At 42.0% G+C, this 16,618-nt stretch overlaps 1 protein-coding gene across 4 annotated transcripts in view; it reads right to left on the bottom strand.

Annotated features, from left to right (window-relative positions):
* Positions 1 to 872: 872 nt before the first annotated feature.
* LOC138800709 (unconventional myosin-X-like) overlaps positions 873 to 16,618 on the bottom strand; it is a 75,704-nt gene continuing 59,958 nt past the window's right edge. For all 4 annotated transcript variants that reach the window (XM_069982601.1, XM_069982602.1, XM_069982603.1 and 1 more), the window contains 13 exons: positions 15,824 to 15,917; positions 15,636 to 15,691; positions 14,337 to 14,479; positions 13,786 to 13,980; positions 13,544 to 13,701; positions 9,243 to 9,366; positions 8,555 to 8,852; positions 7,578 to 7,785; positions 6,181 to 6,317; positions 5,877 to 6,003; positions 3,556 to 4,005; positions 2,056 to 2,247; positions 873 to 1,832 (listed from right to left, as the gene is read on the bottom strand). In XM_069982601.1, the coding sequence (XP_069838702.1) occupies positions 1,719 to 1,832; positions 2,056 to 2,247; positions 3,556 to 4,005; positions 5,877 to 6,003; positions 6,181 to 6,317; positions 7,578 to 7,785; positions 8,555 to 8,852; positions 9,243 to 9,366; positions 13,544 to 13,701; positions 13,786 to 13,980; positions 14,337 to 14,479; positions 15,636 to 15,691; positions 15,824 to 15,917 (2,296 nt within the window). In that variant the 3' untranslated portion in view covers positions 873 to 1,718. The remainder of the gene's footprint in view (positions 1,833 to 2,055; positions 2,248 to 3,555; positions 4,006 to 5,876; positions 6,004 to 6,180; positions 6,318 to 7,577; positions 7,786 to 8,554; positions 8,853 to 9,242; positions 9,367 to 13,543; positions 13,702 to 13,785; positions 13,981 to 14,336; positions 14,480 to 15,635; positions 15,692 to 15,823; positions 15,918 to 16,618) is intronic.

Here is a 16,618-nt window from a genome sequence, read left to right as displayed (position 1 = left end):
GGAAAATCTGAGCTGCGGAGAAGAGTTAACACTGAATAATGTGAGGTATACAATGCCTGTTATATACAGTCACGCTCCTCAGACACATCAGTGTGTTTAAACTCAATAATTTATTATCAATATAATGTAAATGCAGTAACAGTCAATTCCAACATCAATCAATCATAATAAGCAAGATACATTCAATCCCGGGCACTACCGCCTGCAGCAGCCCAGGAGCACGGTCTAGGACGGAAGCCACAGAGGTCGGACAAACATAACCCAATGGCCTCCATTCTGCAAGCAGCTAAAAAAAATTGTAACACCTCCCCCAGTTTGGTTTTGGATGGCAAATCATGTTAATCTTCAGGATATGAATTTGAATTGGCATTGCCATCACCCTTGGATGATGCCATGTGTGTCAGCCTGGGATCAGGATTACAACCTTGGCCATCAATACTGTAGTCTTAAAAAATCCTTTTGATGAAAATCCAACGTGAAGAAGACATCTTTGAGAGGTCTTCTATATTGTTAGAAATGATTGAATATAAAGTTCTAACTTGAGGAAGGCTCAAGCAAATACTGGAGGGGAGTAGGGGATAATGGTCTTCAAGATGCAGGACCCTGGAGATGGTGTTTAGAAGAGAGACCCAATTCTTGTGCCATGATTGTCTAAGGAAAGTCAACTGGAAAAGTTTAAAGAAACACCAACACTCTGCTATGCTAATCCAGGCCCAGAGTGGGCGGAGCATAACAGGGATTTTCTCTTTGGTCGTGTTAGAACCACTTTGTCAAGCCCCGCCCCCTCAGGCCCTGAACTAGGCAGGATACAATGTATCATATGAGTCTGGAGTGTTCCTTTGATAATCTTGTGGTACCAAATATTTAGTTTCAGAAGAAATAACCTATGGTCCAGCACCAGACAATCCAAGAGCATTGTAGAATACGACATCTCCATCACATTAAAGTGTCCTCCTGATAATGGGAGCCTTACCCTGGGATACCCATGCCACCTAGTGCTACGTAGGATGCAACACTACACAGCAACATCTAAGAGGAGGAGGAGGAGGATGTCACCATGATGGCATCAGGAACACAGTTTAGGAAATAAATAATATTCCGTGAGCTTCATACATTACACAGCAGATCCTGTAAGCGCGGAACGGAAAAAAAAAACTTCCCGATCCCACCGGGAATCATCCACAATGGGTGAGGGGGAAATTAACACTGTCAATCTCCTATGGAAACAACGGCTTGGTCCTCCGTCAAGGTCTCAAGCAAACACTCCCTGCAAATCTTGAAAATCCCTGAGAAGGATTCAGAAGATCGAACTGGGGCTGAGGTGGCACAATGTCACATCTTCAGCAGGAAGACAGAATTTTTGTAGAAAAGTGGATGTTTTTGATTTTTTTTTTCTTATATATGTATCCTTTTTGCAGAAATAAAATTCACCTTGATAAGCAAAGATCCAGTCTGTTGTGCATGGAAGTGGTGAAGGATTCTCCTCTTATTCCAGATCTGGATTCACTAGTATAAAAAGAGTTCAAGAGTTCTCCCGAAGGTTTGAGCCTACTGGCAGTAATCTCCAGTCTACGGCATCGGTCAAATCCTCTTGTATTATTCTCATGTGTTGTGCCGGTCACGTTACGTCATCTAGGAAGTGTTCATATTAAATTATGTAAGTGACCATCAATGAAGGAAGGTGTCCTGGAATACCACCACAGAGGGGCGTAGTTTGGTCACCTGGCCCAGCTGCTGAACTGACTGTCCTGGCTTGTAACGGACTTGACGCTGCAGCGCTTCTTGACAATCATGTTGATGTAGGCTCTCATGATCTTGGTGATCTCTCCCACCTAGAAGAATAAGCACATGACAATAAGTTACTAAAATGTATAGTTAAGAAAAAAAAGCAAAACTAACAGTGGGTTGTACTATACTATTACTAAAACATGCTAGACTATAATGCTTCTCCCAGGAGAAGGTTGGAAAACCGCTCATTTTCTGTAACAATTGGGGTCCCAGAGGTTGGACCACCACCTAAGTTACTTTTATGACACCATCCATGAAGAGACTAACCTGGGTTGTTTCAAAAAACATTTCTCGGTCATCTACTGTAATCTTGAAGGTGTTGGGCTGAGGAGCACCGAAGAAAATGATGTGCTCATACTGAAAGGTCTCCAGAGGCTTGGGTTCTCCACGCTTATAAACCGACACATTTTCTGCACTGACCCCGAGCCACAAATCATTAGGAAAACCTCCTTCTTTATACTGTAGAACAAGGAAAACTGGATATTTATGACTAATAAAACACAAGGAACACAGTTACCCAGATGTATATAGAAGCAGTATTATAGTAGTTATATTCCTGTATATAGGAGCAGTATTATAGTAGTTATATTCCTGTATATAGGAGCAGTATTATAGTAGTTATATTCTTGTATATAGGAGCAGTAATATAGTAGTTATATTCTTGTATATAGGGGGCAGTATTATAGGAGTTATATTCCTGTATATAGGAGCAGTATTATAGTAGTTATATTCTTGTATATAGGAGCAGTAATATAGTAGTTATATTCCTGTATATAGGAGCAGTCAGTATTATAGTAGTTATATTCTTGTATATTGGAGCAGTATTATAGTAGTTATATTCCTGTATATAGGAGCAGTCAGTATTATAGTAGTTATATTCTTGTATATTGGAGCAGTATTATAGTAGTTATATTCCTGTATATAGGAGCAGTATTATAGTAGTTATATTCCTGTATATAGGAGCAGTATTATAGTAGTTATATTCTTGTATATAGGAGCAGTAATATAGTAGTTATATTCTTGTATATAGGAGGAGTATTATATACAAGAATATAACTACTATAATACTCCTCCTATATACAAGAATATAACTACTATAGGAGCAGTATTATAGTAGTTATATTCCTGTATATAGGGGGCAGTATTATAGTAGTTATATTCTTGTATATAGGAGCAGTATTATAGTAGTTATATTCTTGTATATAGGAGCAGTATTATAGTAGGTATATTCTTGTATATAGGAGCAGTAATATAGTAGTTATATTCTTGTATATAGGGGGCAGTATTATAGTAGTTATATCCCTGTATATAGCAGTATTATAGTAGTTATATTCCTGTATATAGGAGCAGTATTATAGTATATTCTTGTATATAGGGGGCAGTAATATAGTAGTTATATTCTTGTATATAGGGGGCAGTATTATAGTAGTTATATTCCTGTATATAGGAGCAGTAATATAGTAGTTCTATTCTTGTATATAGGGGGCAGTATTATACTAGTATAAGCAAGAAGGCAGCAATGAGGGGGAAGACAAGCAGGTACAGATGTTTGCCTGTGACAGCTTTCGCTGCAATGGTTGGCGAGTGCTGGCTTTTTTTTTTGTTTTGTTTATATCAATTTTAGGACCTTTTCTTTTGCTGGTGCATCCCAGTGATTATTATATACCTTCTCCAGTAAATCCAGTGTACAAACCCACTACCTTGTATTAGTTTTAAAAGAGCATTGCTGGCTTCTATTTTCTTATGCTGGATTATAGTAGCTCATACCTCAACATCAAATAGAGTGGATCCATATCCCGGCCACTCCGTAACAATGGCCATATAATTCACCATAGCTTGGTGCTGGGACATTCCGTGAAGACGACTCCATTTCTCCGCTATACTTGTGCGAGCTGCGGAGAGTTCCTCTTTCACCCACATCTCCATCATCTGTTCTTCCTCCATCTTTTGTTTCTTCATGGAGCCCACTTTGAAGCCCCGTTTTAGGGTTCCCTCTAGGAAGCTGGTTCTCCTCCTCTCCAGGGTCTGACCGGAGGAGCTGCTGGTTTTGGTGGCTTGAAGAATCTTGTTCTTTAGCCGCTGAACAGGATAAACCATTTCCAGGGACCATGAGACTTTGGAAATATCTCCATGTTGATACTGAAGCCTTAAGGCCGCCAAGTGCTGTAAAGTGTCTTCAGGGGCCGGGAAGTGGCCGCTTGTAAGACTTTCATGGGCCTGGAAAAATTTGGAACAATCAGACACATTGCAGAAGAACATATGGAAACATGTGTAATTGTCCATATTTTCTAAGTTATAAAACTAATCCAGATTACCTTGACCTTATAAAATATATGTAATGAAAAAAATCTATATTTTCCCTGGGCTATCAGTACTTCACATTATAATAGGCCCTAATTCTGCATCATCATGTCTAGTATGACGTTATGAGTTGTCATAGGGGCACTTTTTCCATCAATGTCCATGTCCTAACTGGTACGACTATAAGGGAATGTCAGTAACCCTATGACAAAACTGAAAAGAGCCCAGAGCACAGAAAGGAAGTGTTGTCATGTGGACCCAGAATACGATACAAGGGTTCAGGTATCAGGGCCTGTCACATACAGAATACGGTTTTGACAACCCCACTAGTCGCGGCTTCTTTGCCCTTATTTCGATAGTGGGTGTGTGTGGGTGTCTGTGCTCTATATTCCCTGCAGTCTGTGCCAAACTAAAGTAGTATCGACATTTGCTGCCAAATCGATTTGGCATAAACCTTCGTAAGCGAGCCTGGTAGTCACCAGAGTTTCATGTTTATTATGGCAAATGTTCAGGGTGCAAAGTAGTGAAGAAATTGTCCCGAATGCAAATATACCTTGTTTTTCATCACTTCAAATATCTTTTTTTTCCAAAGATTACAACTTATCAGCTGTCTGGAGGGCTGTGACTTTTGGGAATATTAGTGATGACAAGAATGTGGGTTAAATAGTCCCCTGTGTGAGGGGATTGGCGGCCTAGCATGTGCACTGCGCCTATCCTGTGGATAGATGAGAAGTTGTATTCTTGATATAACCCTATTACCGCTATGTCTGTACTGGGGAATCTGTTAAGGCCCTATTACATGAAACGATTATCGGCCGTATTGGGCAGATATCGGCCGTTACTACCGATAATCGTCTTGTGTAATAGAAGACAACGATCAGCTGACATTAACGACGTCGGGTGATCGTTGCTGCCGTTTGTTTTTCAGTGTTGAAAAACAAGCGACTGATATAGCAGCGATCTGCTGACGTCAGTCCGTGGAATAGAAGCAGCGGCAGCAGATTCCTGCTATCTGCTATGTGCTCCCCGGATTATCAAGCAATTATCCGGGCAGCTCCCGGCGGCCCCCCCTGCACTCACCCGCTCACTACCGCCGTGTGTAATAGTGAGGAGTGAGGAGCAGGTGAGCGCTGACAGTGCTCCTTCCAGTCGCCCCGTGTAATAGGGGCTTTACTTAGAAAAAGTAAACTCTAAAATATATCTTATCAGAGAAAATGTCACTATACAGGCCTATCACCTTTCAAGCTGAGCTCAGGACGGGTAACTACAGAGAAAACTGCCATATAAAAATATAAAATAGTCAGGAATAGCTTTTCTAGAAGAGTTCCATGAAACTGTTGCCACCTCTGTCCATGTCAGGAACTGTCCAGAGCTGCAGCAAATCCCCATAGAAAACCTCTCCTGCTCTGGACAGTTCCTGACATGGACAGTGGTGGCAGCAGAGAGCATTGTGTCAGACTGAAAAGAATAACACCACTTCCTGCAGGGCATACAGCAGCTGATAAGTATGTTTTTCAGTAGAATTCACAAATCTGTATACCTGTCAATTTAAAAATAAAAAAACTCTGGAATACCCCTTTTAGTACTGTATATTCCTCCCAGCATTTCAGATGTAATAATTGACTCTTGGAAATGAAGATGAAGACATAATCATTTCTTGGAAAGTTACTTGTCATCTATTCCAGGTTATGGGAGGAGTTAGTGATCGCTATACAATCTTCTCACCCATTAAGATGAAAGACTCTCTAAACTTCTATTGTGCAGACTATGTGTTAAATATAACAGACCTGCTCAAACATGAAGGCAAACTCGACGCCCTCCTTGGGAACACTCTGCACATCCAGGAAGCAATAGAGCTTGAAATACAACGTCCACTGACCCGATTCTTCCTCCTCCTCTCCTGTGCCGGCAAGTCTGAGAAATAAGGGAAGAGAACCCACACCCGATCAATACACAAAAATAGGAGATGTGAGGGTCTTAAAGGGACAGATCAGGGGAACGCCATTTATGGTCTATTATGTCCCAACAGATGAATGAAGGAATAAAACTAAACTAACTACAACAGCTATACAAAATGCAGCAAAATCCAACCTCTCAAATTTTGCAAGGACGTCCGCCACGATAACCCGACTCTCCACAGCTCGGTCTGTGTGATTGTTGCGTTCAAAGAGAGCAAACATGTTCCGGCTGTCATCCATAGACAAGCCACGGATTAATTTCTCCACCACCTGCAATGATATAAATCACCACAATGATCACTTAGATTCTACAGGGACAAATCAGTATTTAATATGGTGTTAAACAGGAGCTGTATACATCTATAGGCAATGCGCTCCCCCTAGTGGTCCCTGCAGACATGTTCAATTTTATCATTTATGTCTGCAGGAAATTTGGAGCTCTGTATCTGAAAAACTAGCTGCTTTAAGAATCAGCACAGTACATTGAACCTTGAGCACAGTACATTGAACCTTGGGATCCAGATGAGTAATGCCTTGTTATTATGGTTTTCTGCACCCTTTTACAAAATCACTGTCACTGTCTTTTTTTTTGCAGAAATCAATAATGCAGGCGATTTAAAAAAAAAAAAATTGTAATTGGGTTTATTAGGCTAATATGCCATTATCTGCATTTAAAAAGACATTTCCCTGGTCCCCCCCCCCCTCTCATTCACTGCTCATTATCAGAAAATCACGTCTTGTTGCATCAGACGTGCCCTGTGTAATCTATGGAGAGGGGAGGGGGGAGGAGGGAGATTAGGCAGCAGAAAGCAGAGAACAAAGGATTACACAGTGGGACCTGTGTGAGAGCCTCTATTCAGAGGTCAGAGAGGTCAGTGCTGACTTCAGAGGCGATAGCCCAGTGATGTAGCTGTAAATTAACTCTTTGTTGTCCTGTTTTGGTGCCTCATATCCCTCCACCCCTCCCCTCTCCATTGAGAACAATGAAGACAGGGGGAGAGCATAAAACTGCTTTCTCATGATAAAAATGCATTTTTTGACTAATAAACCCAAATAACAAAGTTTCTTAAAATCACCTGAACTATTGATTTCTGCCAAAATAAATTACACAACAGGTACACTTTAAGAAAAGTTTGTGTGGGATCAGACCACACAGACTAACCTTCACCCCCCAAACACACATCAATGAGCATTGGGCCTCCCATGACCCAGTCATCCTTCCATGGTCGGTACTAACCACTACATACCGGCCGCTCTGGAGATGATCTGACCCCGGCGTATACACATCACTATTCAGCCCTGGTGACAGCCACTCAGATCCATTTTTCCTTCTTCCAACATCAAGTTCAAGAACTGACCAGTCACTTACTGCCTGATATCTCCTCCCTCTATAGACATCTGAACATGAACAAGCAGCTGGTGGGATCACCTAGTCCAATCTTTGCTCCTTGACCTGTAGCTGCCCCTCCACCTGGGAACATCTGTCCTATGACTATGTGATGTATGCCTGTAACGTGTAGTCACACTAACCTCTCCAGCCGTGGTATGAGAATTAATACTGATCTGACAGGAGCCTCCGCCATGACAGTAGACCGATGTGTTCATGTTGCTGCGGGTGAGCAGAGCCGAGATCTCTTCTTGCGATGGAACCAGCTCTCTGCATTTCGTCTTCTTCAGGGCGTCAGCAATAAAATGAGCAAATTGTTCAACCTCAGAGCCAGGGAAGTTGTCCCGCACCCTGAAGAGAAGAACAAAGTCACAAGGATCAGTCAAGGAAACATTATATATATATTATATATATATATATATATATCTATATATTATATATATATATATATATATATATATATATATATATATATATATATATATTATATATATATATATATATATATATATATATATATATATATATATATATATATAAAAAAAAAAAAGTTTGCAATTCTATCTATATCCATATACAAAAAAAAATATTTCAAATCAACTGGTGCCAGAAAGTGTCAGAGATTTGTAATTTACTTTCTTTTAAAATCTCAAATCTTCCAGTACTTATCAGCTGCTGTATGTCCTGCAGGAAGTGGTTTATTCTTTCCATCTGACACAGTGCTCTCTGCTGCCACCTCTGTCCATGTCAGGAACTGTCCAGAGCAGTAGCAAATCCCCATAGAAAACCTCTCCTGCTCTTTAGACTGGAAAGAATACACCACTTCTTGCAGTACATTCAGCAGCTGATATATTTTTTTTAAGTCTTCCAGTTCTTAATAGAAGTAAATTACAAATCTCTGGCGCTTTCTGGCATCAGTTGATTTGAAACATTTTTTTTTAACAATCCCTATAACAGCAGCATCTAAGTGGGGGTCTCCTAGCAGAAAGACCCCCTATGATCAGCATCTCAGAGATTGACCTGACTGTTTTTGAGAAAGTTAATAGGTCACATGCAGAGTTGACAAAACATAGAAATAACAGGTACACCAAATACCAATATGCATAGGGCCAAATGTTACCTCTTAAGGTGGAATTTAAGGTAGCGCAGGATCTCCCGTCCAGGTAGGAAGGTGCAGCTCATACAGGTGAGTAGCTGCCAGTGGCGCAGGTTGGCAGCGCTGTTGGGTTGCGGGACGTGATTGGTCTGTTTGATCAGCTGACAATATACTTCATCTCTTAAGGGTTTGAGGTCTTGGCAGGTCTGCAGGATGCCCTGGATTATAGGGACCGGATCAGGGACGGTCTCAATCTCCTGGAGGGAGTTGAAGATCCTCACCGCCTCGTCCTGCAGCGTGGTGTAACCTTTCTCCTTTTGCACTATAGGAGAGATAGAGGTACACTTAGAAGGTGCATTAGTCGTATCAGGACAATGTGCTCTGAATCTATGCGGTAACTATAGGACCTGTCAGCTCTCCATCTCTAGGATATGTATACTACAACTGCGAGCCCAGTGACTCCACTGCCCTTATGCATAGTGCCTATGATCTGCAGCGATTAGACAGCCTGTATATTGGGGAATGGTTACAAGATGCTATCAATGTATTTATACAACAGAGGAACGGCAGAACACAAGGTTCTAAGAAAAGATTATACAGAATGTTATCTTATAGGGACTGTATCCTATTGTGTCCCCATATGTGACCTTAGTGGCAGGCAGGGCACCCCACACATTATAGAGAAGCAGCGGAGGATCAGGAGGAGACTTACAATTGAGGTTGATGTCCCCATAAGGCAGTGGTAGAAGTGGCGAGTGCAAAGCATGCTGGGTGTATCTTAAGATGGGGTTCCTCCTGTACGTCTGCTCCACAGCTTCAGCGTTCAGGCTGTTCTCCTGGTAGGAAAGGAATAGGACAATGAACAACTGGTATTATTTGGAGGAAAAGATTAGGATGGTGGTGAAAGAAGGAAGCTCGGCATGGGTATAGCTAGTATTTAAAAGGGTTGTCCACTTTTAACCCATATCGATAAAAATATGGCATATGCATATAATAGACCAGAGAAGCAGACAATGCGCTATATCTCATGGTGCATCACTGATTATGTAGTCAATTAATGGAGTAATTCCAGCTGCTCTGAGTCCCCTCAGTCCATAGAAATCCTTCTGCCATGCAAAAAATTTATCAGCAGTCAACTCTGGCTGCAGCATCACTATTGACCACAGGGTGGCACTAAAACACCAGTTACAGTACATATTTAGGCTGGGTTCACACTATGTAACTGTGCGGCTGTATTTTTTATGCGTCTGTAAATGTGCGGATGAAACTACGGCCGTGGGAAAAAATAGACATGCGGCTGAAAACATACGGTCATTTACTTGGAAATCTGGTTCAACTAAAAATAACAAATAAAATCTTAAGAAAGTGATGCAAACACCTCTGGATGCATCTGGGAAAGCAGGGAAACAGTTTACATGAATCGCTATTACCGGGGTTTGCGATCCTCTGCAGTATGCCGAATGCCGATGCCTCTCATGTTTAATATATAGAATTAATAAAACACATTTTCTTTGTAATAAAGTCCCTTTCGTTGTTCAATAATTTAATTCTAACGAATCCATCATTTTGCAATTAAATATACTGTTAAAATAAATATATATATAAATAAATGTATATTTATATATATATTTATTTTTTGACAGTATATTTAATTGCACAATGATGGATTCGTTAGAATTAAATTATTGAACATCGAAACTGATTTTATTTCAACGAAAATGTGTTTTATTAATTAAATATTTATTAGTACAGGAAGCTCCATAAGCCCTTAATTCATATTGCCGGCAATAGAGCTTTCTGTACTAATCAGCACTTTACTTTAATTAAAACATCAAATGTTTCTTCTAATTATGTTATCACAATAGCATTATTAGAAGAAACATTTAGAATTATATGTGCGCTCAGCTGATTGGCTGATCGGCTGAGCGCACATATAATGAGCCGGTCCGCAGCACAGTGACTTCATTGTGCTGCGGACCAGCGAAGAGGACACATCGGGGTGAGTATAGAGCTCTCCCCACCCCCTCCCCAGCACTGCACCCCTCCCAGCAAGGAAGGGGGGGGTCACTTAACCCCTTCCTTGCTGGGATGGGTGCAGTCTGACATCAGTCTGGCCCCCAAGGGGTTAAGGGGGATGCAATACATCCTCCCTTAACCCCTTGGGGGCCAGACTGTAAGCAGCGATCTGTAAAGATGCTGCATACTGTAAGGAGCACAACACCGCTCACAATGATGGGTGTTGTGCTCCTGTTTGTGTGTTTTTTGTGTGTTTCTCCCTTTTTGTTTTTCAGATATCGGTATCCTGGGGATTACGTCGGATTCCGTGGACTACGTCGATGACCAGCGGTTGTTTGTTGTTTTTTTTTATAAAATGGTCAATGAGGGGTGTGGGGGTGTTTTTATTTGAATAAAAATTTATTTTAACTTGTGTCTTCTCTTTATTTCTTTACTTTATAGACTTAGTAGTGGAAGACGGAATCCATTACTAAGTTGGGGCCTAGTGTTAGCCGGTATAAAATGGCTAACACTAACCCCCCATTATTACCCCAGTACCCAATGCCACCAGGGGTACTGGGAAGAGCCGGGTGCCAGTGGTCCCGGAGCGTCAAAATTGGCGCTCCTGGACCGGGCGGCAGCAGGCTGGTAAGATTTAGGCTGGGGAGGGCCTAAACCAATGGCTCTTCCCACCCTGGTGTTACCAGGCTGCTGTCGTTTGGTTTTAACCCGGCTGGTTATAAAAATAGGGGGGACCCTATGCGTTTTTTTTTTTTAAATAAATAAATAATTAAAAAAACGCATAGGGTCCCCCCTATTTTTATAACCAGCCGGGTTAAAAACCAAACGACAGCAGCCTGGTAACACCAGGGTGGGAAGAGCCATTGGTTTAGGCCCTCCCCAGCCTAAATCTTACCAGCCTGCTGCCGCCCGGTCCAGGAGCACCAATTTTGACGCTCCGGGACCACTGGCACCCGGCTCTTCCCAGTACCCCTGGTGGCATTGGGTACTGGGGTAATAATGGGGGGTTAGTGTTAGCCATTTTATACCGGCTAACACTAGGCCCCGACTTAGTAATGGATTCCGTCTATTAGACGGCTTCCACTACTAAGTCTATAAAGTAAAGAAATAAAGACAAGACACAAGTTAAAAAAAATTTTTATTCAAATAAAAACATCCCCACACCCCTCATTGACCATTTTATTAAAAAAACAACAACAAACAACCGCTGGTCATCGACGTAGTCCACGGAATCAGACGTAATCCCCAGGATACCGATATCTAAAAAACAAAAAGGGAGAAACACACAAAAAACACACAAACAGGAGCACAACACCCATCATTGTGAGCGGTGTTGTGCACCTTACAGTATGCAGCATCTTTACAGATCGCTGCTTACAGTCTGGCCCCCAAGGGGTTAAGGGAGGATGTATTGTATCCCCCTTAACCCCTTGGGGGCCAGACTGATGTCAGACTGCACCCATCCCAGCAAGGAAGGGGTTAAGTGACCCCCCTTCCTTGCTGGGAGGGGTGCAGTGCAGGGGAGGGGGTGGGGAGAGCTGTATACTCACCCCGATGTGTCCTCTTCGCTGGTCCGCAGCACAATGAAGTCACTGTACTGCGGACCGGCTCTTTATATGTGCGCTCAGCCGATCAGCCAATCAGCTGAGCGCACATATAATTCTAAATGTTTCTTCTAATAATGCTATTGTGATAACATAATTAGAAGAAACATTTGATGTTTTCATTAAAGTAAAGTGATGATTAGTACAGAATGCTCTATTACCGGCAATATGAATTAACGGCTTATGGAGCTTCCTGTACTAATTAATATTTAATTAAGAAAACACATTTTTGTTGAAATAGAATTAAATTATTGAACAACGAAACTGATTTTAACGAATCCATCATTGTGCAATTAAATATACTGTCAAAAAATAAATATATATATATATATATATATATATATAAATATACATTTATTTATATATTTATTTATTTTAACAGTATATTTAATTGCACAATGATGGATTAGTTAGAATTAAATTATTGAACAACGAAAGGGACTTTATTACAAAGAAAATGTGTTTTATTAATTTAATATATTAACTATTAGAGGCATCGGCATTCGGCATCATTGCCGGCTATTTTTGAAGTACTCCGTACGGACCGCCTGTCAATCCACGGCCGCATGTCCAGCCGCAAACAATAGTCTTGTTCATTTTTTACGGGTCCGTTTACGATAGGGCCGTAGATTCATACATAGTGTGCACTGTGCAGCCGTATTAAAAAAGCTGGGTAATGTTGAAAATATATTACCTGTACTGATTCTAAGTTACATCCTTTATTATACTCTAGAGCTGCACTCACTATTCTGCTGGTGGAGTCACTGTGTACATACATTACATTACTGATCCTGAGTTACATCTTTTATTATACTCCAGAGCTGCACTCACTATTCTGCTGATGGAGTCACTGTGTACATACATTACATTACTGATCCTGAGTTACATCCTATATTATACTCCAGAGCTGCACTCACTGTTCTACTGGTGGAGTCACTGTGTACATACATTACATTAGTGATCCGGAGTTACATCCTGTATTATACTCCAGAGCTGCACTCACTATTCTGCTGGTGGGGTCACTGTGTAGATACATTACTGATCCTGTTCTGATTCTGAGTTACAAAACTTACATCCGGTATTATACTCCAGAGCTGCACTCACTGTGTACATACATTACATTACATTACTGATCCTGTACTGATCTTGAGTTACATCCCGTATTACACTCCGGAGCTGCACTCACTATTCTGCTGGTGGGGTCACTGTGTACATACATTACTGATCCTGTACTGATCCTGAGTTACATACTGTATTATACTCCAGAGCTGCACTCCCTATTCTGCTGGTAAGATCACTGTGTAGATACATTACTGATCCTGAGTTACATGCTGCATTATACTCCGGAGCTGCACTCACTATGCCCTCTGGTAATTTGATTTATTACACTTACTTTGATGTCCCGGATGAGTTGCTGAGTTGGGGTCTCTATGGGGGCTTTGCTGTCGATCACTCCCTGGATGGCGTTGGCCCACCTCATGGCCTCATTGAGCAGCTTTGTATACAATCGATAGGAATGTTTCCTCCCATACACGACAATATTCCAATATCCTACAGACAAGAAGCATGCTGATGAGTGAGCGGGTGCAGGGAGGACAATGGCGGACGCTCCCTGCTCCCGCCTGGTTACTGCACCTGTTTCCGTGTGCGTCTTCTCGTCCGGCTGCACCACAGAGCACAGGCTGTTCAGCACCAGGGTGCCCAGTTTGGACGCCATTCGCTCGGAGGACTTGTAGTAATCTAAAGCGTTTCGGGTCAGCACAAACCAGCGACGTTTTAATTTGAGCGACGCCATTTTGTTGCTGTTCTGGACTTCTTTATGGAGCCAACCTGGGAGATCAGGAATACAGGGAATGAACAAGGCAAAGTATGGGGATCAGGAATCTCAGAGCACATTATAGTTTATTTACCATGTATACGTATAGTCACTTTCTGTGTCCCTATGGCAACACTTCTTGACACAGTGTTTTGGTAGATCAGTGTTGTTATAAGGACACCTGCCTTTTTATTATCCTACACAGTTACTTAAGAGGCTGAGTGTTTATAGCAGCCTTTGGCTGTCCAGGCATGATGGGAGTTGTAGTTTTGCAACAGCTGGAGAGCCAAGGTTCCCTTACCTAGGTCTATATTATAAAACTAAGCTAAACAGAGCAGGAAGTGTTGTCATGGGGACACAGCCACTTTACCTCTCACAAGGAACTCCTGTCCGTCCACCTTGGCCTCTCCTCGCGGCTTCTGCAGCAGTGAGATCCAGTGATGCATCTCCTCCGGGATGTCCGTGTTGCAGTGGATCACCCGGTTAGCAGTGATTATTACAAAGGAATTTGGTCTGTAATAAAAAAACATCACAGGTGAACGGGGCAAAGGCGGCAATATCTGCATACTGTGGGTTAGAGGTTAGTGACGGGACAGTATGCAGTATCTATGGTCAAAAATAGATATTTCCACTGGCCATGATGATCTTGGGTGATAAAGGGTTAAAATTTATAGGAAGTTCAGGGGTTAATATAAAGTGAAGGGATTAAAGGGGTTATGCAGCAAAAAAAAAATTATTTCAAATCAACTGGTCTCAGAAAGTGCCAGAGATTTGTAGTTTACTTCTATTAAGTACTGGAAAACTGGAGATTTTGTTTTATCAGCTGCTGTATGTCCTGCAGGAGGTGGTGTATTGTCTCCAGTTTGACACAGTGCTCTCTGCTGCCACCTCTGTCCATGTCAGGAACTTCCAGAGCAGGAGAGGTTTTCTATGGGGATTTGCTGCTGCTCTGGACAGTTCCTGACATGGACAGAGGTGGCAGCAGAGAGCACTGTGTCAGACTGGAAATAATACACCACTTCCTGCAGGACATACAGCAGCTGAAAAGTACTGGAAGACTGGAGAGAATACACCACTTACTATAGGACATACAGCAGCTGAAAAGTACTGGAAGACTGGAGAGAATACACCACTTACTGCAGGACATACAGCAGCTGGAAGTACTGGAAGACTGGAGATTTTTTTTTTTTTTAATAGAAATAAATTACAAATCTCCAACACTTTTTGAAACCAGTTTTGAAAGATTTAAGATAATTTTTTTTACTGGAGTTCCCCTTTAAGGTTGAAGTGTATTTACTGCAGGTGCTGGGCTGCAAGTGTCAGTATCTGAGGTAAATCCAATCCCATCCAATTAGCCTCCTAAATGTCACAGGCAATAATGACTATACAATCTAGTCACTTAAAATAATACTGGGTCCCTCCATCGACTATAGGGTGCCATTGAGATGACATGGCTAGTGTAGGAGTTTAGTTTCCAGGAAATCTATCTTTCAAAAACAGTGCCTCACCGGTCTACAGGCTACAAGTGGTATTGCGGTTCAGCCCCATTAGAGAGAACAGCTCAGCTGCTATACCAGATGTAGCCTATATACAAGTGTGGCGCTGTTTCTGGAGGGAAGCAGGGACCTTCCTATCCATGTGTAATGGAAGATAAAGGAGCACTCCTCACCTATCAGGACAGTCCGAGGCGCAGACAGAATCAATCAGCCCCACATCCAGGGTTCCCTGTGGGAGAGAGAAGAGATGGTCAGGATGGAGGAGATGAGGGCTGACGACTGGGAGAACAGCAGCCGCTCTGCAGGAGACTTAGAGGAATCAGAGCTCCTGGGAACGTGGGTGACTCACGCAGACACTCACCACAGCATTCTTGGGGTTGGCTTGTTCATCCCTCATATCTCGCAGCTGTTGGGAGGTCGCACTGTGAACTCTGCTCAGGACATTGAACCAGCCGCTGCCAGGAGAGAGGACAGAGGGGAGTTAGTCACCGACCACCAACACTGATGAGTCAGTCACACAAACAAGACTAAGGGAGTCATCCTGTGTCATTTTCACACTTTCTAATATACAATTCTTCACCAGTAAGTACATCTGCCTCCTGTCAGTGAACGCCAGCAAACACATCCAACAGCTGGGGGGTCGTTACAATGAATCAGTTAAGGTCCTTTTAGACGGAACGAATATCGTTCGAATTTGCACGATAACGATCACATTTGAGCGATTATCATTCCGTGTAAACACAGCGACCAATCAATCGATGAGCGAAAAATCGTTCATTTTGATCTTTCAACATGTTCTCAAATTGTCGATCGTTCGCAAAAAATTCGCAGATCGTTCAGTGTAAACATTCTTTCAACGATTTCACCTATGTGTGAGATAGGCTTAAGCGATCGCAAAATGATTTTTCTGTACAATGTATCGTTCCATCTAAACGCTGATCGTTAAAAAACACATCGTTCATTCAAAATCATTAATCGTGCGATCAGGCGAATTAGCGCTCCATCTAAAAGGACCATTAGGAGAATACTCTGTGCAAAGTGCAGGGGAAATACAAAGCCCAGTCCTGCCCTGATCATCTGCTACAATAGATCAGTGCAGGTTAGTTCACAAAAAAAAATATTTCAAATCAACTGGTTCCAGAAAGTGCCAGAGATT

Source organism: Dendropsophus ebraccatus, chromosome 9, assembly GCF_027789765.1.
Source record: "Dendropsophus ebraccatus isolate aDenEbr1 chromosome 9, aDenEbr1.pat, whole genome shotgun sequence".
Taxonomy (NCBI): Eukaryota; Metazoa; Chordata; class Amphibia; order Anura; family Hylidae; genus Dendropsophus; species Dendropsophus ebraccatus.
This window is presented reverse-complemented; position numbering and strand designations above follow the sequence as displayed.